At 36.8% G+C, this 22,295-nt stretch overlaps 1 protein-coding gene across 1 annotated transcript in view; it reads left to right on the plus strand.

The window, feature by feature from the left end:
- The window catches only part of LOC108437192 (atrial natriuretic peptide receptor 2), a 59,035-nt gene extending 37,224 nt beyond the window's left edge, over nt 1-21,811 (plus strand). The window contains exons 15-22 of the mRNA XM_017714134.1: nt 66-234; nt 3,651-3,797; nt 7,908-8,031; nt 13,767-13,835; nt 14,288-14,462; nt 15,564-15,662; nt 18,626-18,717; nt 20,613-21,811. Of these exons, the coding sequence (XP_017569623.1) occupies nt 66-234; nt 3,651-3,797; nt 7,908-8,031; nt 13,767-13,835; nt 14,288-14,462; nt 15,564-15,662; nt 18,626-18,717; nt 20,613-20,675 (938 nt within the window). The 3' untranslated portion in view covers nt 20,676-21,811. The remainder of the gene's footprint in view (nt 1-65; nt 235-3,650; nt 3,798-7,907; nt 8,032-13,766; nt 13,836-14,287; nt 14,463-15,563; nt 15,663-18,625; nt 18,718-20,612) is intronic.
- Nucleotides 21,812-22,295: the final 484 nt, after the last annotated feature.

Genomic DNA, 22,295 nt, shown 5'->3' on the forward strand with positions numbered 1-22,295 from the left:
AGTATTGTCATGTGTGCACCTGTTCCTAAGCGACTGGTTCAGCATGCGTGTGCTTTTTGCTGCAGAGATAATTCAGAAGGTGCGGAACGGTCAGAAGCCCTATTTCCGGCCCACAACAGATAACAGCCGACACTGTGAGGAGCTGACCATCCTGATGGAGGGCTGCTGGGCTGAGGACCCTGCCGAGCGCCCTGACTTCAGTCACATCAAGATTTTTATCACCAAACTCAACAAGTGAGTGCTGTTCATAAGGCACATGCCAAGTAAACCTGAAAACCTGGAGCTTGCTTTGCCATGTATCTGTGGAAAGGATGAGTGGAGACCTGATTCATACATTTACTTTTGAAAATCAGTCCTTACATAAACAAAAGTGTTTTCTTTCAGCATTAATTTAGTTATAGATGCCCAAATACTGGAATTGTGGGCTAATGCCGATTTTTCATGTACTTATGTGCCAATACATAAACATTAAAAAAAATATAGAAGCTGGAACTAGATCTACTTGGACTAGTAGTACAGAGTAAAATACCAATTATTTGTATAGTGTTATGAATTCAGTAAAATTAATAAAATGTTTATATATTAGTGCAGTAGCCTAGTGTCAACAGTCTGCTCTTCCAGAATACGAGAAATACAGGTTTGAAATTTCAGCCAAATCTAAACATGTCATCTAAAATATTTTTTAAGCAATTATTTGCTGATATAAATTCTGATATAATTGTGTATCACTAATTTCAAATGTATTTTCTATATGGTAGAAATAAGGTATAGGGCACAGTATATAGTATTTCAAAAATGTATCACTGCATTACCACTTTGCAGAATTTTTCTCCTGTTAAAAGACCATTTTATTTGTTTCTCACTTCAAAATTATATACAGCCATATAATGCAATGTCATGCAATGTTTCGTTTTATGCTTTCATTTTTCCCCCTATTTTTTTCTTTCCGTAAGCTTAAAAATTAAGGCTGGTATGCTAGTTATTGCTGTGTTAATTAAAAATGTTTCTATGGTGGCCAATGACAGCCAACACACCGCAGAATTTAAAAAAAACAAGCTAAAAATGCGGAAAACACATTCAGCAACATTAAACATATGTGCTACATTTTACTAAGGCTGTAATAATAAAATGTGCTGCAAATTCATTGATATTCTGCAAACTCAGACAGTTCAATCAAAATGAAGCTTCATTTTACAAACCTGCTGCAAATACAGAAAACTCTATAAGTAAAACTGACTGCACCAGGACTTCTTTTTAAAAGTGCACTGCAAATGTGGAAAACCTGTGTGCATGTGTTATTTGTAATTGCAGCATGCATGTGAAACATATTCTGTAAATGTATGAGTTTTGTTTCCGGTGGTTACTTTTAAACTGTCAATACAGCATAATTTCTACTCAATCGTTGTAATGTAACCATTTCATCCAAGGTTCTTGCTATTTAAAGGTAATTTTCATCAGTTATTCATATTTTATTTAATATAACATTTAATAATTGTTGCCATGACAGTATACCACTAGAATATATATTTTGTCTGAATTAATATGAATTGTTGTTTGTAATACATCAATAAAAATAACTTTTAGAGTTTATATGTAATGTACTGTTATGTAGTCCCATGAGTTCATGGTTGTTTGAACACACAAGGACATGGTCAATTACACATTTCTGGGTTATATATTATATGTCCAAAAGTTTGTAGACACCCACCTATCCAGTATTAATAGGGAGTTTGTCCCCCTTTGCTGGACTAAAAGTCACTACTTTTCTGGGAAGGCTTTGGAACATTGCTGTGAGAATTTGAGAGCCACAAAAGCTTTAGTGAGGCCAGTAATGAATGTTGCAGAGATAGATATATATACACAAGTCTGTCAGATATTGCCCTTCTTTAGCCTGGATAAAAGCTATGTGATTGATATCTCATACATCTACACAGGTCCTTGTTGACAGATTTTGACAAAGTTTGGCTGAAGTGCCAAGGATCGTTCATCTAAAAAAGGAACCCTAATGCACACTCTTCATTATAGAAATGCATCTTGTTGACTTGTGGTAATGGACTGTGTGCTATTTTAGGGATACAAAGCTGTCCAGGTCAACAAAACTCTACAGCTGTAGGATTTAGCGTCTAAGAACAGTTTTAAGTTCCAACAAATTGATATGCAGTGTCTTCTAACCTAAACAAGAGGCCCATATCCTGATCTTTTCTTTATTTCTTCCCTTATTTCTTCTTTACCCCCCTCAGGTCCATTTACAACATTTGTGTGTTTTTATGTACCAAAAACACTTGTAATTCATTCTTATGTGATCATTTTTCAATATCTTTTGTTCCATAGAATTAAACAGGCTGTTCATGTTCTCTGAATCTACATCTGATATATGTAAAAGAACTGTGTTCTATTTGCCTACCCATTCTTTTGTAACATTGTGAAAACAATTTATTTAACTGGCTGGTTTTACAGATTAGTTTTCTTATATGGACTGTATGGACAGAGGAGTGAATGGCACAATTTAAAACTATGTTTCCTATCTAAGTCTTTTATTTATATAGCACAATGAAAAAAAGGTTTTCAACAATGTGAGACCTTTAAAGAAGAATCTCCTGATTTTTTTCTTCAATCGCTGAGATGTGAACAAAGTCATTCAGAATGGTTTGTTGTGCAATGATGCATTGTAAAGAAATTTCACAGTCAGATCTCCTTACCATAGTGGTGATGGGAACCAGGGGTCACAATGTCTGCAACAGTTTTGCCATGCATCTACCCCTCCACTATTTATGGCTTTTTAAAAATAAATTTTAGATTATCTTAAATCTATTGCATTCTTCTCTTTGGATGTCCTGCCACCATCACTTTGAAAAAAAATTGGTATATGTCTTATTTTTAATTTGGACTCTATATGTTTCTCTAAAATTTCACAACAAACCACTCTGAAATACTTTGTTTACATTTTTTTTTGTTGGATGATCTCCCAGTTAGTCTACCATTTGTCTTGAATTGTGTTCTGTGTGAGGTAAATAATTTCCATATACACTAATAGAATTCACTATTCATCAGTGCCAGGGAGTGTAGAAATGCAATTTAAAGGCCTTTGTTCTTTTAGCCATCATCCATCACTATTACAAAATGAAAGCTTGAATTTTTATGCGAGATTCACTCCAGAGATCTGCCTTTTTTAACCTTATAGTTTTGTAAAGGGGCATGTAGGTGTGAGCTCCAGCCCAGAATAGATCTGAATGATTCAATGCTTCGAGTTAGGGCAGCAGCTGAGGATGATTCAGCCAGCATCTCTCACATAGTTTCTGAACATCGTAACACATCGAATCTGCAAATCTCCCATGTTGCGAGGAACCACAATGGACTCCAAAACTGAGATGCTGATTGCTTGACATTGGAGAGGTACTATGTCCTGCTGTTGCTGGCCACTAATCAGCCATCAGCAGTTATCACTCAATAACTTAAAATTAATACAATTGCACTCAATTGTGCAATTAAAAGGAACTAAAGGGAAAATAAATCTAGCACACTAATCACAATTTCTTTAAATAATCATTGTTCGTTTCTTTTGATTTTTTTTTTCCATCTATGCATTTGTTCACATGTTTAGTGAAATTTCTAAGTATTCTCTTTCTGACCGATGTTTGTGTCTGTGGCAGAGAAGGGAGCACCAGCATCCTCAATAATCTGCTGTCAAGAATGGAGCAGTATGCCAACAACTTGGAAAACCTGGTGGAGGAGCGCACCCAGGCATACCTGGAAGAGAAGAGGAGAGCAGAAAATCTGCTCTATCAAATCCTGCCACAGTGAGTCAATTCAGTTAAAACTGATTTTTTTTCTTTTAAAATCGCCAAACCACAAACATTGGCATATTCTTATAGTCGTTGTTTTATTAAAACCTATCACATTTTAGTTAATTTTCTTTGGAAACAGCAGCAATTTTTTATAACATAAGAACCATTATTGCCAAATGGACCAACACAAACAGCTCAAAATGATTTGTAATTGAATGTTGTTACATTAATGTACATTAAGGGTCAGTACTCCTACAAGATTAATATTATATGATTATATATATATATATATATATATATATATATATATATATATATATATATATATATATATATATAAGCCGCTTCTCCGGCTTAGAAAATGGATGGATGGATATATATATATATATATAGAGAGTAGATGAAAGGCTTTGTTAGGTGCCTCATGGTTGTAAAAGAAATGGTGCTTTGGAATAGGATTAATCTTTTTGAAACACCCTGTTTTATAACATGTATAGAGTATGTATTTATATAGTTATGTGTATGTTAAAATATAGATATGTAGATTTTGTTTGTATTAGTGCTGACAAATGTTTAAAACAATCATTAATAACAGTAATTAATCAAAAGAATTATTTTTTTTGTAGTAAGTGAAAAACTTACTGTGAAAAACTTCTTTTGTGTGTTCAAATGTCTTATAGGTATATGGGAGGACAAAGCGCTTATTATTATTATTATTATTATTATTATTATTATTATATTTTTGGATTATTATTTTCATTGTGTGAATGCAGGGTTCACATGAACCTGGACATGAAAATCAGGTGATTTCCATCACCAACATCCAGTGAGAACAAAAGTAGCTGTATGTTCCAAACAATGACCGTGTATATATTCAATTATATATCATATATACCCTGATCTGGCATAACATTTTGACCTCCTCCTTCTTTCTACGCTCATTATCCATTTTATCAGCTCCACTTACTGTATAGGTGCACTTTGTAGTGCTACAGTTACAGACTGTAGTCCATATGTTTCTCTGATACTTTGTTAGCCCCCTTTTACCCTGTTCTGTAGTGGTCAGGCTTCCTATGGACCCACATAGAGCAAGTACTATGTGGGTGGTGGATCAATCTCAGCACTGCAGTAACACTGATGTGGTGGTGGTGTGTTAGTGTGTGTTGTGCTGGTACACCACCCAAATAGTACCTGCTCTGTGAGGGTCCATGGGGGTCCTGACCACATTTACATTTACATTTACAACATTTAGCAGATGCTCTTATCCAGAGCGACTTATAAGAAGTGCTTTGTCAATCTAGAGAAAGTATCTTTGCTAGTTACCAATAGCTTAGAGAAAAAGACAGTCCTGAGATCAGATACTGCTAGAAACAAAATGTCACTGCAGACACCAAGAGAAAAAGAAACAGAGTTGAACGCAGAACTCTGAGCCATTCAATGCAATACAATAACAAACAATACAATACAATAAACTACAATACAGAGTGAAGTACAATAAAATAAGTGCAGCTTATAGTTCAGTGCTCATTTAAGTGCGGTGTAAAGAGATGAGTCTTCAGTCTACGTTTGAAGACAGCAAGAGACTCTGCTGTTCAGACAGCCAGTGGGAGTTCATTCCACCACCTGGGTGCCAGTACAGAGAACATTCTCGACGCTTGTCTTCCGTGCACCTTCAAGGATGGCGGGTCAAGCCAAGCTGTACTTGAAGCTCGAAGGGCTCGTGGTACAGTTCGAGATTTCACCATTGCCATCAAGTAGGTAGGGGCTGGTCCATTTTTGGCTTTGTAAACAAGCATTAGGGTTTTAAATCTGATGCGTGCAGCTACAGGAAGCCAGTGAAGGGAGCACAGCAGTGGGGTGACGTGGCTGAACTTGGGCAGATTGAAGTCGTGCTGCCGCATTCTGGATGAGTTGCAGAGGCTTGATGGTCTGCATGGACCAGCCAAGAGTGAGTTGCAATAGTCAAGCCTTGAGATAACAAGAGACTGCACTAGCACCTGGGTGGCCTCTCGGGTGAAGAAGGGTCGGATCCTTCGGATGTTGACCACTGAAGAACAGGGTAAAATAAAAGGGGGCTAACTATGTATGCAGAGAAACAGATGGACTACAGCCTGTAATTGTAGAACTATAAAGTGCATCTATGTAGCAAATGGAGCTGATAAAATGCAAAATGAGCATAGAAACAAGGAAAAGGTCAAAATGTTATGCCGGATCGGTATAGCAGAGGCTGTTGTAGGGAGCTGTAGCTTTGCATTTTGCTATTGCTTTTGTTAGTTTCTTTTTTGTTGATTAATCCATAGGCCTCCCCTGTAGTCTGCTAAAGTTGCCAAGGCTGAGTAAACTGAGTGGCTAGGCTTTAGCCTGGACTATTGTGGATGGTTCATGGGGTGTTGATAATTTAGTAGGTTAACGTGTTACTGATGTATTAACTTCAACGCCCTTTACTGATATTTTTTATATAAGTTAAATATAGTAATTGAGTAATCTACCTATTATTTTGACATACAACATACAAATCACAAGTTTAAAAAAAAGCCAAAAAATAAATTGACTTTAATGAAGAATGACAAACTATGCATTTGCCTTTTCTTCTTCTTCTTCTTTTGGGCTGCTCCCTTTAGGGGTTGCCACAGCGGATCATCTTCCTCCATCTTGCCATATCCACTGCCTCCTCTACTTTTACACCATTCATGCATTCGCCTTTTAAAGATTCCAAAATAAATTAGAAACGAAGAAACTAGGAAGTCTTTAAAAAGTCTTCATTACTAATAAGTGGCAAATATTACATCTAAATAGGTGTATCAATCAGGCTCTGATTGATGTTGATCAAATGTTGATCAGTTTCAAACAGAATAATCAAACTTAATTGGAACAGTTGTGAAGTGTTTAACTGCAACTTGATGAATGATAGCTCCGTAAAGCACCCCACCACACACGCACAAACACACACACACACGTGATGTGTCTTCGGTGATTTGTCTTAAAATTGATTGCTCTGTGATTGTCTCCTGATTTAGATTTAATTATGCAGGACAAACTTTCAACTTAGAATGCAAAGAAGAGCAAAGCAATTGCTGAGCATTGTGGGAGCGAGAGCATTTAAACTCTTTGAGAGAAGCAGGAAATCCACACCTCTCTAGCTCTCCCACTCTATCATTAATTGATCTCTTTTCCATGTGAGAAGGATTTCCCTTGTAATATCAGTAAAAGCGTGAGAACATCATTTAACTTTTTTCTCATGTACTGCCATGTTAGGAATTAACAGTGTTAAGAACCAGCTGATACATCTTGTGTATATAGAGGACTTAATGGGCAAGAAATTGAAGGCCAAATCTGACCCATACCCGTGACTTTGAGACCTGCCCCGATCTAACCAGGCTCCACTTGCACTACAAAATCTGAAACACCAGGCCGACTCAGACCCATCTGCATGCACCAACAAAGATACATACTGCAGATTAGGGCTGTGCATTATGATAGTATTTATCGTTATTATGAAAAATGACATCACAATATATCACAATATGCTTTTAGAGCACAAAGTGTATATCAGCAGCGCTTAAACACACTGCCCAACTGCTTTTTTGACTACAAAGAGAGCATGATTAGTCATGTGTTGTTGAATTTCGTGCAGCACAGTATGTGAAATATTGAATATAAATCGTTGTATTTAGTTTGTGTTTTCTAGTTTATTCGATGGCTAAAAAGTATATGTCAGAAAACTTGAGGTATCATGATATGCATTGTTGCCACATCGCCCATGTCCACCACAGACACAGTTTTACAGTGCTTTGCTTTGTTAGTGAGTACTTGACTATGTTCATATATTCATGTGTTTTCTTTTCAAAGTAAAACAGTAATTTGTGACACAAATCTGTGAATTGGCTTTGTTAGATAACATTCTCATAAATACATGAATGTGGCACTAGCAGAAAGCAAGTTATTAAAAGAGAAGAGTGGGTTTAAAAGAACTAAAGCTTTAGGTGTGCACTGGCTGTTGTATTATACAGTTGTTAGTTCAGACTGAAAGCCACAGAATCCACAGTTATGCCTGGGACTGTGTAGCTTTGCAGCGATTTTCTGGTTCAGCTCCCACAGTTCCTTTCATTTTTTGTCCCTCAGTTCTGTGGCAGAGCAGCTGAAAAGAGGAGAGACAGTGCAGGCAGAAGCTTTCGACAGTGTCACCATCTACTTCAGCGACATAGTGGGCTTTACCTCAATGTCAGCTGAAAGCACACCGTTACAGGTATGTACAGGACATGCACCACTCAGTCATAATCTTCAGATAAGTGTTCATGTTAAAATGCTAAAATATACTGATCATAGTGACCGCATAAACTGCATTATTAACCCTTAGATTTTTCTATACAGTTTAAACATAATTAAATAATTCATTAAGTAGTTGGTACATCATGCATTTCATTTACATTCAGTTAACATTCTGTATTGGCAACTCTGAGTTTACCGTTATATTTTTTTTTCTTCTGTAATTTCATTCGGTGCATCATTTCACAAGATTTATATGACATGTATCTGGTGTTTTTTGTGCTTAGGCTAAAAATTCATTGGTAATCCCAATCTATATGTAGACAAATTAAAAAGTTCAAATGAAATGACTTTATTACCATAAGTAATTTGTGTAGATTAGAAACAGAATCCTCTGGCTGAAGCGTTTCTCCCATGCATGTTTAGGTTTCTGTTGACAGATTTATACCAAATAATAATAGAATAATTAAGATTATAAACATTTTTATGTATTCTCACATTTCTATCATGTTACGTTGTCATTAACAACTATAACGTTTTTTTTTTACGCTTCAGCAGAAGTTCTGTTTTTTAAGTCACTCAAAGCATCTTGGAGCATAAAAATAAGATGGATTGACAACATTGCATTATTTTTTTCCCCCTCTGTCTCTTTTTTGAAAGAGAATTTACTGGAGACAGAATCTCCAGTAAATTAGTATAGGTTATTTCAAGCTATATTTTGGAGCAATTTAAAGATTCACAAACAGTAACATGTTATACCTTGTGTGTGTGACTGGCAGGTCTAATAGCTTTCCAGAGCTATTCTTCAATTTTATTAGGCCTACATATAGCCTGTGTGAAATGAACAGAATTAGCCGTTATTTCATTTCCTTCTAACTGGTGCAGAAATATTATGTCAACGTTGAAGGCGATTTTGACAACGTCAAAGGCAAACACAAATGTTAAAATTGTTGGTTCAGCTTAGGGCAAACCGAGTTTGGCCCTTGCTGCATACAAAAGATCACAAACAATCCACATCGTATAATCTACTTTCTATACTTCTTTTAGTGAGCTGCGAGACATAATGACAAATTTATCACACTTTTTAAATCTGCATAACTAATATGTAACTTCAAGTTTTATAACTACAACCTCTAATGCTGCGTTTACTTTATGCTGGTAGATGGAAGATGGCAAACTGAATATTCCATTGTTTTCAATTGAAGCACTTGATTAAAAATTCTGCTATCACAATCAGCAATAGCAGCATACCACCAGTTAGTGGAACATACCATCAAGAGTGGAATAAATAATATTTTTGTAGAGACATCAAACATCTCAGTGTGGAAGTCCAAATGCACCCAGTATTATACAACAAAAAATCAGGGAGTATGAGGCTCCTGAGTGGCGCAACCGTCTAAGCGTTGGCCCTATCATCAGGAGATTGCGAGTTCACCCAGCCATCCGTAGCCGGGAGTCCAAGAGAGCACAATTGGCCTCACTCTCTTTAGGTGGGAAGGATAGCCCCCCTTCTCCTCCCATCACTCAATGCGATACTAGTGCAGGCGTCTGTTAGCTGACGTACCAGATCTGGCAGTTGATGCTTTTCTCAGAGTGCGTTTGGCTTTCCCAAGATGTTGTGTGAGCGGCAGTTCGAAAAGAAGCGGTGGCTGGTTTTACAGGCCTCGGAGGAAGCCTGTGCTACCTTCACCCTCCGTTAATGGCATCATGTGAATGGGGGAGTCCTAACTAGCGGGAGGAATTGGAGACGATTAAATTGGGGAGAAAAATTGGGTAAAAATCCCCCCCAAAATAAATAAAAAATCAGAGAGTACAGAGCATCATCCTTCCTTTTTTACACCCTAAATATACAACCAACACTGTTAAGCATTCTTTCTCTGCTGGTGATGCTGTCACCATGGCAGTGTTTCCATGGCTGCATGTCATTGTGGGCATAAGTATAACTTTTTACTAGCATGAAACAGAAAATAAACATTCAAAAGCCACATTTAGTAAGCTGTTATACTCTTAAACGTTTAGCTTTAGTGAGAAGCGTATCTGCCTTGCTCGACTTTAATGCAAATACAGGTGTTTTTTTTTCCTTTGAGTCCTCATTCTTACACCGTTCTTGGCTTTGCTTTTTTGTATGTGTCTTCTAAAAAAACATGATCACCTTTTGAGGTAATGGGCCTGAACTGCGATGCCCCAATATGGTCTTGGATTCTCACCTGACACTTAAGGCCATGCTGAGGTAGTCAGTGTGGGGCTTGTTATATCTCCTGCCAGGAATTCCTTCAAGTGTACAAGGGGAGAATTGGCTTTGTTTGAACGTGTGAAGACCCTTCAGAAACCTCACATCACATCTAATGAATCAGGCTAGACAGTAAACACAGTAGATAATGGATTCACTTATGGCAAAGCTACTTAAGTAACACTGCCATGTTTCTTTCATGTGTCTTTCCAGACTTGTAGTCATGTAGTTAATAACATTGATTTACATAAAGCTTTCACTCAGCTTCATAGTAACTGGTGAAGGTTGTCGCATAATACATCACAAGTGTAAAGTTTAATGTTGCCTTAAGAAACAATTGGCCTATTACAGCTGATATTTTGCAAGTGTGTTGAGGCCATGCATTATAGTTACCACTGTTAATCAGTGTGAATACAAAATATAATATGATGGGTCTAGGATTATCAGTAAATTATATCATGTATTATTAGCAGTGGGGCTTCAGGGGCTTCTTGGCCTTTAGAGACAGCTAATAAATGCAAAGCTGTCATTTTTATTTCATTGTATCACAATGCTTGTTGCATGTATTTGCAAGTATTGTATACTACAGTTTTTTCATTGTTAAGTTTCTTTGGAAACAAAGGAGTTAAGTACTTAAAACAGCCAATGATTTTTCTCCATATATATGTATACATGCCAACCTACATAATTAGGAACTGACAATGGAGTCAACCAATCATGTTTGTGTGCGGCCAAGTTCATGAGAAAAAATTCACTCTAGGCCTTCTGGAAGTCCTAGATGTCAATGAGTGTGAATACAAGTGGTAAGCTTTGCTTCAATTAGATGTTAGTAATAGAAAAAAGTGTCAAGGTTCTGAACTGAGTCATGGTAAAACTACTACAAGGTTAAATGTCTGTTAGGAGCTTCAAATAAAACAAGGAACGTCTTTTACAGGCTTCAAATGTCCATGTTTAATCTGAAACAGCCCGAAATTGTTCATGTGAATTGCCATTAGCTTAGCGCTAACATAAATAGAATCTCATAGTTAGCCAAAATTTAGCGTTATCATAAAGGTGGGTGTTTTTTTTCCCAAATTTTTGATCAAACAGTCACAACAGTTTACAATCCGATTATGATCAAATGGTTCAACTGGTTCAAAAAAGTTCAAAATAACAGCTTTAAACATGGGGGGAGATCAGTTTTATTCTCAGTTAATTAATGTTTTTTACTGCATCTGAGTAACAGAGTTAGTTGCATACTATATTTAGTCCAACTGATTCATTCTCACAATTTTTGTATTATTGAAGTGGATTAAGGATTCAATATGATAGTTCGTTCCATGCATATTTTAATTATTCTCTTTTTAGATTTTTTTTGTTAAACTATACACTTTTAGTTCACAAGAACTGTTCAATGATTTGAAAAAGAACTGCATTTTCTGCCACATCTTTGTGAATTTTAACAGATTCGTCTTTTCACCTCAGTGTGATTAAGTTTTGCTGTGACACTGTTTCTGTGACAGTGTGTTCCCATTGCATTGTATTATCTCTCACTTTATTCATGCAAATGTACTTCTCGGTAAGCTCTGGGTCTGGGCGTGCTTCCAACATGGAGTGTATGAGTGGGGGGGGGTGAGCAGAAAGTATTTTAATTTGAGGGAACCATTGGGAGTTCATGCAGAAACACATCACATGCAAGCAAACATTTCTCACTGAACCTTCATGGCAAATGCCAGAGCTGGAGACACAATGGGGTGTTTTACATTCTCTTTGAGGTTCAGTTTTTTAGGCACCAAGACTTTGCAGAAATATTTTCAGGCAAGTACTTCACGCTACCTGAAAATTTGACAGCACTCTAGGGAATTTTCAGCGGTAATGGCTGGATATTGGAGCCGATAAATTCCTAAGAGAATGTGCTGACCAAAATGCATACCTGGACCTACTAGCCAAATAAATAGAGACTCTCAGCTGTAACAGAAATCTGTTGCCAAATACAATTAGTTTATAGTGTCTTCTGATGCTTTTTAAATTTCTGAAATTACAAGGCCAGCTCCAAGAAAGTTTGGATAGTATCTGAAATGCTTATAAAACCAGAAAGCAGTAATTAGTAAATTCTGTTTGCCCTTTATTAAATTCACAATGACAAAAAACACATTTTACATGTTTCACCTAATTAACTTAATTGTTATTTGTAAATATGTGCTCATTCCAAATTTGATGCCTGCAACACGTTCTAAAAAGTTGGGATGGGAATATGTTTAGCACTGGGTTACATCATCACTTTTAACAGCACTTTACCTCTCAAATGGCCAGGGCCCATCGGTGGGCCTGAAGTTTTAACCTCTGACCTAAGAATAGCTTAACCAGTTTGCATTGAATTCCCTGCAGTTACTGAACAATCAGCCTTAGTATGCAATAAGCCTGGAATTAATAAACATTTGGGGACCAAAGACACACACTTTTTTCAGCTGTCTTCAGCTGTGCAACCATAGGGCCTTTGTTATCACATTTTGAGCTTGATAAGATACGTTTTTTAGACATCTAGAAGGCGAAGAAGGAGAATTAATGGTGCTCTTACAAATATGCAAGTTACCGACTAATATCCTCTCCACCTTACCATGACAGATTCTGGCTTTTAAATTGTACACTAGTAACAACCTGGATGATTCTTGTCTTCTTGGGCCCAGAGACATCCATAAATAATTGGAAACGTTGACTCATCAGTTTTGCAATGGTTCATTTCATCAATCCTGAGCTCAATTTCAGAGTAGTCAGCTGTATGCCTGAGCCCATGAGGTAAAATCCATCACAGAAACGTGTCAGCTTTTAATGCAGTGCCGCCTGAGGGGTTAACGCCTTTATATTTACACACAGTTTCCCTTAATCTGTTGATTAAATGCTCAGTAAAGGATGAAGTACTTAAAATCTTCATTATCCCTCTCTGAAGAACCACTACATATCTTGTCATATACTGTTTTTGTTAAAATTTCATGTCAAAGTAAATTTATAAATTACTGCCTTCAGTTTTCATTTTCATTTTATCTACTGTACCTACTTCTTCATGCATAGTGTTGTTATAGTGATTCTTATCCAGCATACAGTTTAAGGTTTGGATCAGAGAATTTATAAAAAGGTTTGATCACCTTTGGTCATTTCTCTTTAGGATTATTCATTATTCATATTCACCAAAGCACACGTTATGTACATTTTGTACTGTGTGAAAGTTTTAGCACCCGGAAAAAATCTGTTTACCTAGGTACAAAACTGTAATGGTAGAATAAATACTATTAACATTAACACATTAAGTAGTGTTTTTATATATGTCAGTGTTTTCATTTCATGTCCAAAGTTGTCTGTATGGTGTTTTACAAGCAACACCGTGCATCATTAGAACACATATATCCAGATATATAGGTATATAATTTTAAACAGTTTGTTTAGGTACCTAAGACTTTGATAAAGTATTGTATGTGTAAATGATTGATTTAGGACTTGTCTCTCTTTAGGTTGTAACGCTGCTGAATGACCTATACACATGCTTTGATGCCATCATTGATAATTTTGATGTGTATAAGGTGAGTTGCACTTTTAAGTGGCTATCTACTGTGAAATGCTTTAAGATTCAAACCATGCAAACAAAGCACCAATAATAATAATAATAATAATAATATTTTTAATTCACATATCTGTCATAATGATAACCTTAGCTATATAAGTTTAACTGTGTTTGAACACTACATAACATTAGCATAACTATTCCATAAACATGTCATAATGTCAGATGTCATAATGTTTGATGTCATGACAGGTTATGTCAATGCTAATGGTAACATGATACTCTTATATTACTTGATATAATTTCTCATGACAACTATTGACATCCTATAACTTCTTCATGGTATGCTTATGTCAATGTTATGTAGCTGGGTTAGAGTAAATAATAATTTACAAGGTAAACTTTCCTCTACAGTTACTAATTTTGTACAGAGGATTAACATAGGTGAATCTTTTGCCTCCTTTGTTTCAGGTGGAGACCATTGGCGATGCGTATATGGTAGTGTCGGGTCTGCCTGTGCGTAATGGAAAACTCCACGCTCGTGAGATTGCCGGGATGTCTTTAGCTTTACTGGAACAGGTCAAAACCTTTAAAATCAGACACAGACCCAACGATCAGCTGCGGCTACGTATAGGAATTCATACAGGTACTTATTCTCCTTGGATTGTTGGGTGTATGTGTGTGTGTGTGTGTGTGTGTGTGTGTGTGTGTGTGTGTGTGTGTGTAAATAATAAAATAACATAGTAATGAAAATAATTAGATATGTGAATTCTGTGTCTCTGTTTCATAGTAGAAAAGTCTGTATATATATATACCACTCTACGAAATAATCCAAACTGCAGTCCCACAGTAAAAACAAGACTATTAATTATTTAAAATCTATTTAACCCAAGGTATTAACTGAGATAGTAATAAGCTAAATATATTGGGGTACTTTCTACTGGGAGGTGGCTGTCACAAACCAATTGCACTGCGCTATTTTATAGCAACTGTGACTTAGAGATGGTGTTGAGCCTGGATTAGTGATGTCTTATTCAGTAGGTCAGTAATGGTGGTGATACCAACCCAGTATATAGAAATAGCGCATCACTAATGCTAATAATAATTCAGTCAAACCAAGGGAAAGTATATAATCATTACATTCTTTGAAATATCATGACCAAAATTGCCACTGTAGCTTTTCATTGAACTCACAAAACACATTCTTATCGAGTGATATTCCTGTACAGAATGTGTCTTGAGTAAGTAAACTTTTTTCCCCAAAACGTAGCTTTTTATGTCACAAAGTATTGCAAAGCTGTTTATTTTGCTTACTGCAACCCCTCCTTTGCCTTCAAGGACTGACATTACAGGCATTAGTGTTTCCTGTTTCTATACAAGCCCTCTTATATACACATTCAAGTATTAATCCAGCTCTTGAGCAAATCCCACAGTGTGCTCTTACAAAGGATGTGTATGCAATCTCTGTCAGCTTAAGTATATACAAGCCACTAGTGGACACTGTAATGAGCTTAAGGCTGGTACAACTACAGGGATCGTTGTCCTCAACCTGTCAGACGATTCTTCTGATCAGAGAGCTTCTGGTGTTCTGGATGATGTCTTTCAGCAGGAGTTAATTAATCCCCCTCTCCTGTGTGTGTGTGTGTGTGTGTGTGTGTGTGTGTGTGTGTGTGTGTGTGTGTGTGTGTGTGTGTGTGTGCGCGCACTTGTGTGTGCGCTTGTGTGTATGTATTTCCGTGCTGTACAGGGCCTGTCTGTGCAGGCGTGGTGGGCCTCAAGATGCCCAGGTACTGTCTATTTGGAGACACTGTCAACACAGCGTCAAGAATGGAGTCCACTGGGGAAGGTGGGTGACAGAAACAAGTTTCTGAGTATTCTACAAGATGTCAGGATGTCTCTGTGGGTATAAGCAGGCACACACAGCCATCTCTGCCGAGCCTTTGTGTGCATATAAATAAATGCGATATTAGGAAACCTGTTTGTTTTCCATCTTGATGATGGAATGAATTCTGATACATCATTATTGGTGACGTTGTAGAGGGTCATACGTTTATTTTTACACATTAAAGATTTTCAAATGGAAGAAAAAAAACAAAGTTCGTAAGAATATTCTATTATTCTTATTTGTCCACTTCATAACTTCATAACTCATAACTTCATAACTTTTACATGACCATTTTCCAACTCTTCTCATTCCTTAGAATTAACCAGGCCATTGTTACTATGCCTTTAAAGAGTAATTCCAGCAGTTTTTCTTGGTTGAGATGTAAACATTCAGAATTGTTATTCAGAGTAGTTTGATGTGAAATGGTTCATTGTAAAGAAAACATGATTTTTGGGCACTATTTTGCCTCATGCGACTTTGTATGTACCTCTCTGCCATGAATATTTTAAAAATGGAAAAACACCAAAGCTTTATCTTAATACCATCATTTTGTACTGTACATTTTGTACCATATTTCATGTAATAAATATATGTATTAGGGGACTTGTAGATACATTACAATTTTCAGACATCTGGTTTCTATGAGGTGGCGCTGTCGCCTCACAGCAAGAAGGGCCTGGGTTCGATTCCCCAAAAGGGCGACCAGGGTCCTTTCTGTGTGGAGTTTGCATGTTCTTCCCGTACCTGCGTGGGTTTCCTCCCACAGTCCAAAGACATGCAGTTAGGCCATTTGGACATGCTACATTGCCCCTAGGTGTGAATGTGTGTGTATGTCTGTCTGTCTGCCCTCCGATCGGCTGCCCTGTATTGCACTTGATTTAAAAAGCAGTCTGAGCTGAAATGCTCCTTATAATGTCAACAAGAATGAGTGGGACTAAACTACTGTTGTGTGAATATTTGGAAAAATACACTGGTCCCAAAAATAGTGAAATCACAGATGTTTTTGCAGCTAAGTTTGTGGACTCTATGGGTTGGGGAGTATGTTGGTACACTGATACATTTTTAAAACTTTGACCAAAATAAATGCAATGATTAGGATTTTTTTCTTTTCCATGCAAGCTCTTTAAATGCAATTGTCAACAAAGTCTTAAAAATTCTAACCTGTAAGCTGAGTTGCTATGAAGCCTGTCATTATCTGTTGCATTTTACAGCCATTTTATAGACAGAGTGAGATGCATTTAGAATCATAACAGCTCTTGAAGACAACAGCGAAATGGAGGGAAAAAAGGTAGAGCAGTAATGTTTATAGTAAGCTAATATTAACTGTGCTAGCTAACCTTCCTGCTTCATAGTGAATGCTATACTGAACGCTGCATCTATCATCATTAGAAGTTTATGTCTAATACAAGCTTGAGTCTATTATAAGATTAAGAAACTATTTTAAAAGACATTTTTTTAAGAATAACTTATTTATTTAATAACTTATAAGAATAGCTGTTCCTTCATGGAAAAGAGTGTAAAGAAATTGAGAAACCTCTAAAGACATTTTTCTTTACTTTTACTTAAGTCTAAGTAGAAAATACAAAAGATTTTAGGTCTTAAAGTATTGCTTTGGTCAAAAATCTAATTCACATAAATATTATTCATCAGCTGTGTTTGGTGTCTGAAGTTAGCATTGTTGAGTTAATATTGTTCAAACTGCATGCTTGTCCTAGTGCTCTTTGGTATAGATAAAAGAAAGCCATACCACACAAGAAAGTTGAACTTGCAGTTAAAAGCAAATGTGTAATGATTTAAACATACAGTTAGCACAATGTTAACTGATAGATATAGGCATCTACTACTTGCTAGCTACATTAGGCTTGTAGCTCAGTTAAAAGAACTAAAGACACAAAGACAGCAAACATGTCTTGGCTGATCGACTATTTTTGAAGTAAATTTTGTGAATTTGAGTTTGGCTGAAACTTTGGCTGCTTTTACATTTTACATACTTTCTCGAACCTGAGCCCATCTTTGTATTTTTTCCTCTGACAGTCCTGACTAGGCTGGCGATCTAATACTGTCAGGCGACTGACAGATACATTTCCAGCATCTGTAATCCGTCACCCTTCACCTCAGCACAACCTACGATGAGGGGGTTGAGCTGTGCTGTGAGAGAGCACTTAACAGCAACAGCACATGGATCCACACCCAAATACAGCAGCATGCCATTCATAGGGCTGGTTGTTTGTATTGACTTATGCACTTCCTGTATTGGGCTTCTATGTACTTAATAACCATTAATAATTAATGGAGGTCTCACTCACCATCCATCTTATGTGATTTATAGCATACTATAAGTAAGCCTCAGCAATGCATAAAACATAGCACACACACAGTCGAACCTACTCCTGGAGCCTGTATGTAAAAGTCAGGTTTGGGCAGCCCCTAGACAAAATATGTTGATTTTCTAAGTGAAAATATATCCTCTACAGAGAACACTTTTCTGCACACTTGAATGCATGATAACTTTTTTTTGCTGAATTTAACATATTGGGCGGGGGACTAAAACAAAACATATAGTCTGTGTAAAAGTTTTTGTATTTTATTTTTCCAATATGTTAAACTTAGAAAGTAAATACAAATAAACATTAAATGTTTTACTTGGAAAATGAACAAAATCTGTAATTTGACCAAAGGTATTCAAAGTTAACAGTTAACATTTTGGAGAGTTTTTGTTCTGAATGCAGTGCTGTACTATTAAATATATCCTCGATTCATGCATATTGTACAACATGTCAGGCCTCCTCTGTACTGCATAAATTACACACGTCTAGTGGCGGCCTAAGTGAAAGACTGTTTTTTATGAGGGTCCTGCTGTCACTGGCAGCTGTGCACTTATTGTGATTGGCCATATTAGTCATATTGATGTGTGTTCTCTACAGCCCTGCGGATACATGTGTCTTCAGCCACCAAAGAGGTACTCGACGAGTTTGGCTACTTTGACCTCCAGCTGCGGGGGGATGTAGAAATGAAGGTAAGAGCCCACTCCTTGTACAGGTCATTGGTTTTGTGCCCACAAAGTCTTGTTGTTGAAATATGAGGAGTTTAAAATTGTTTAATTAAACAGGCAGTTTTCGTTACTGTGCTTTTAAGACTGATATACAGTAGTATGCAAAAGTTTAAATGCTCCTGGTCAAATGACATGCTTTGTTGATTTTCTAAGTGAAAATAATCCTGTATAGCAAAGCATTTTACTGCAAATGTTCGTGTGCATTATTTATTTATTTATTATTGAGTTTAACATTTTGGAAAACTATAGAAGCTATATAATGTGCCACAACTATTGCACAGTCCACATTTTATTTTATTTTTCTGTCTCTAATATGTTTAGCAAATAAAGAGTGATTGGGCATATGTTCTTTGTATTTTCACTTAGAAAACCATCTGAATCATTCGAATCACTTAGAAAATCATCAAACCTGGGGCAACTAAACTTTTGCATACAATTATATGCAAATGAACCCATGCTGTGACTGACTGATTCAAATTAAAATGAACATGAATAGACGGAGCTCAACTTCTGTTTACTGATAAGTGGTTTTCCATTGTTTGGGCCCTTAAAGGTTGAAATGACATGTTTGTGTCTCATGGTCAAGTGATTGAGAATAATACTTTTTGTAGAAAAAAGGTTCTAATTGCCCTCTTTTATCTAGAGACTTTTTTTGGCCAGATGTACCTCTTCAGTCACAGAGAACAGCATTCTGATTCAAGGCTGCGTATCATCTGCTGTTAGAGGTACACGCTGTGCCTCTCAAATAACAAGCGGCCGGCTGCAGAGAGCAAGAGTCAGCATGTACATTGTGCTCCTGTAGAAATTCGAACAAGAAATGAAAAAATGCATAATACCATTCAGCCCTTATGAAGGCCAGCAAATCTCTGAAGATGATTCACAGAGTTGCAAGACTTTTCCAGTTAAGCAAATCTGAGCATTTTGCTGTCTGTCTCATATAACTGTGTTTAATATTTTAATGACTGTACACAAGATTTTATCGCTGATACAGATTTTAATGAGTTCAAATTTATCAGCCATATAATTTTACATAAGGTTGAAAATGAAACCTAATAGTTATCGGAAATCAGTGCTTCACTGTCAACTGGGAATTGTCAAATATCTTCCCAATTGGCAAGCAAAATAAGAACATGAATCTATTCAAATTTTGCTCACATTAGAGGTGAGTGTTCATTTAAGGAATGGTAAGATAAAATGTTTTATCACAAACATCATCACAGCTGTAATTTGGTTGTTCAGCTTGTGCCATAGATCAAACACAAACTCGAGCATTCCATTGCTTTTATACAATATTTCTGCAAAATAGACTAACAAAAGGAAAGCAGAGAATTGTATCAAATATATTTTAATACTGGCAGTTTCGTCTGCCAAAAAAGATAGCATCCTGTTGCAATAGTTTTACCAAAATATGTACCATCCAATAACAATATCAACAGTGTGGTAAAGTGGGTTTTGTATTTATACGTTGACTGGATATACTACACTTTCTGTTTGATTTATCATGCATTTTCTCACTTCTGAAAGACAGAGAACAAACCGCATATGTCATGTAATCTAAATACTGGGTGATTTTATCAGCGAGTTGATATATCAGATGCTCCCAAGTCTGTTTATTCTTCAGCAACTGCAGAAGAAGCCTGGTCCTGCCAGCAGTCAGGGAATGTTAAGGGGTTAAAGATTGGGGATGGGGGTTGCTGGTCCCTTCTATCTTCAGAGTGACTCATTAGTTTTAGGAGACTGGGTCCACGCTGCTGTCCTTGAGCAGGCTTTGAGCAGGCTCGTTGCTGATTACTTGCTCCACGGAGCATGCTGAGTGCTCGTCGATGTGGCGTATTGATCTGTGCCTTCCCATCTTTCAGGGCAAAGGCAAAATGAGAACCTATTGGCTTTCGGGGGAGAAGACAGATGTCTATGTTATCTGAGAGCCCTGCTGATGGAGCGAGAGCTGCCAGGCCAAGCCACTGCAGCTAGAGCCACTGTTTTGGATTTTGATTCTGTATCCAAAAGCGTACGTCAATCCACCTACCCCAGCCTGTATACGCTGAAAGAAGGTGATACTTTGAAGTGGCTTGACTCAAATTTGTACATCATTTTCCACATTTCCATTTTGCACTTGCTTGCCACAGTTAAAGACTAAAGCTCATAGATGTGTATTTTGAGTTATTCATTCTATAACAAATCAGTTATTTGCTTCTGACGACAGAACCAGTGTTGGATAGATATTCTTGGTTGGTGGGTTATTTTCAATTCACACTCATACTGGCACAATGCACATTACCTTACCTGGGCTCATGCTACTCATGCTGGGTTCACAGTTGTGCTGAGAATGGTCCACCACCCAAAGAACATTTTACCAAGTGCTGTGGAGGGTCCTTTGATGGATAAGGTAGAATGTGGCTGAAAAATTGTGCAACAACAAATGGGCTAGTCAGTAATTGTAAACCTACAAAATACTGCTAAATGGTAGGTGTCCCTGATAAATGATGTAGGTACAAAGTAGTCCCTAATAAACTGATAAACTAGTAACTCTGTATATTACATGAAAAAACCAAAGACTAAAAAACTGAAAGACAATTGTGTTAAATGTGATATACTTTATTCATGTGGAAATGATGTACACAAATGAATCAAGCAAATTTAAGGCACTACTTGTTTTCAGAGCAGAACGGTATCACATTACTCTTAATACCTTTTTGAAGGAGGTCCATTCAGGTATATTTCATACCTGCTTTAACTGCAAAAATCAAACTGTAAAGTTTTTTTATGATGAAAAAGCTTTCCGTGTTGAGAGTCGGAGACCTTTTTTCCATGTGAGATTCTTATTTTTGTGCTTTCTATATTCAAATTTGTATGTGATTTTTGGAAACTGGTGACATGTACTCGATATCTCCAGGCAGCACCCAGAAGGAGGGGTGAAGGGTACAGTACATCGAATGTTAAGTCAGTGCTGGCATCAAGACATAAAGTTTCGCCCTGGTACTACCCAAGTTAATATTTGTATATATGTATATCCAAGACATTGTAAGATATTTTGTTCAATAAACGAAATATAAAAGGATGCCGCCTGCTTTGTTGTAAATGTGCAGTGTGGTCTCACTGTCTCGTTTTCTAGATTTCTCTACAATCTTTTAGAGCTGTCACTAGCGATTACATTAGTAGTAATCAAATAATCAAAACCAGGAGTTTCCTAAACTTGAGTAGAAAAGAACTATGAAAGACTGTGCAAGACCTGATAAACCACCATGAGATAAATTGTATTTAAAGCTTTTTTCTTTGAGAGGCAGGAAAATCAAGCTCCATTCCTGTGCCTCAAGAATGGTGTTTCTGTCCATCCTTTTCACTCTGGGTTTCAAAAGCTGTGGGTTTGAAAGCTTTAAATAAGCAGTTACAGAGAAAAAAAATGGACAAAAAAGAAAAAAAAATTGCAAATCTAACAAAGAAACTGGTGTTCTCAGAACAATGGACTGGCTGCCCCAAAGTCCAGACCTCAACATCAGTGAATGGATTTGGGATTACTTCAGAAGTACATATATATATCTGAA

The sequence above is a fragment of the Pygocentrus nattereri genome, chromosome 23 (genome assembly GCF_015220715.1).
Source record: "Pygocentrus nattereri isolate fPygNat1 chromosome 23, fPygNat1.pri, whole genome shotgun sequence".
Taxonomy (NCBI): Eukaryota; Metazoa; Chordata; class Actinopteri; order Characiformes; family Serrasalmidae; genus Pygocentrus; species Pygocentrus nattereri.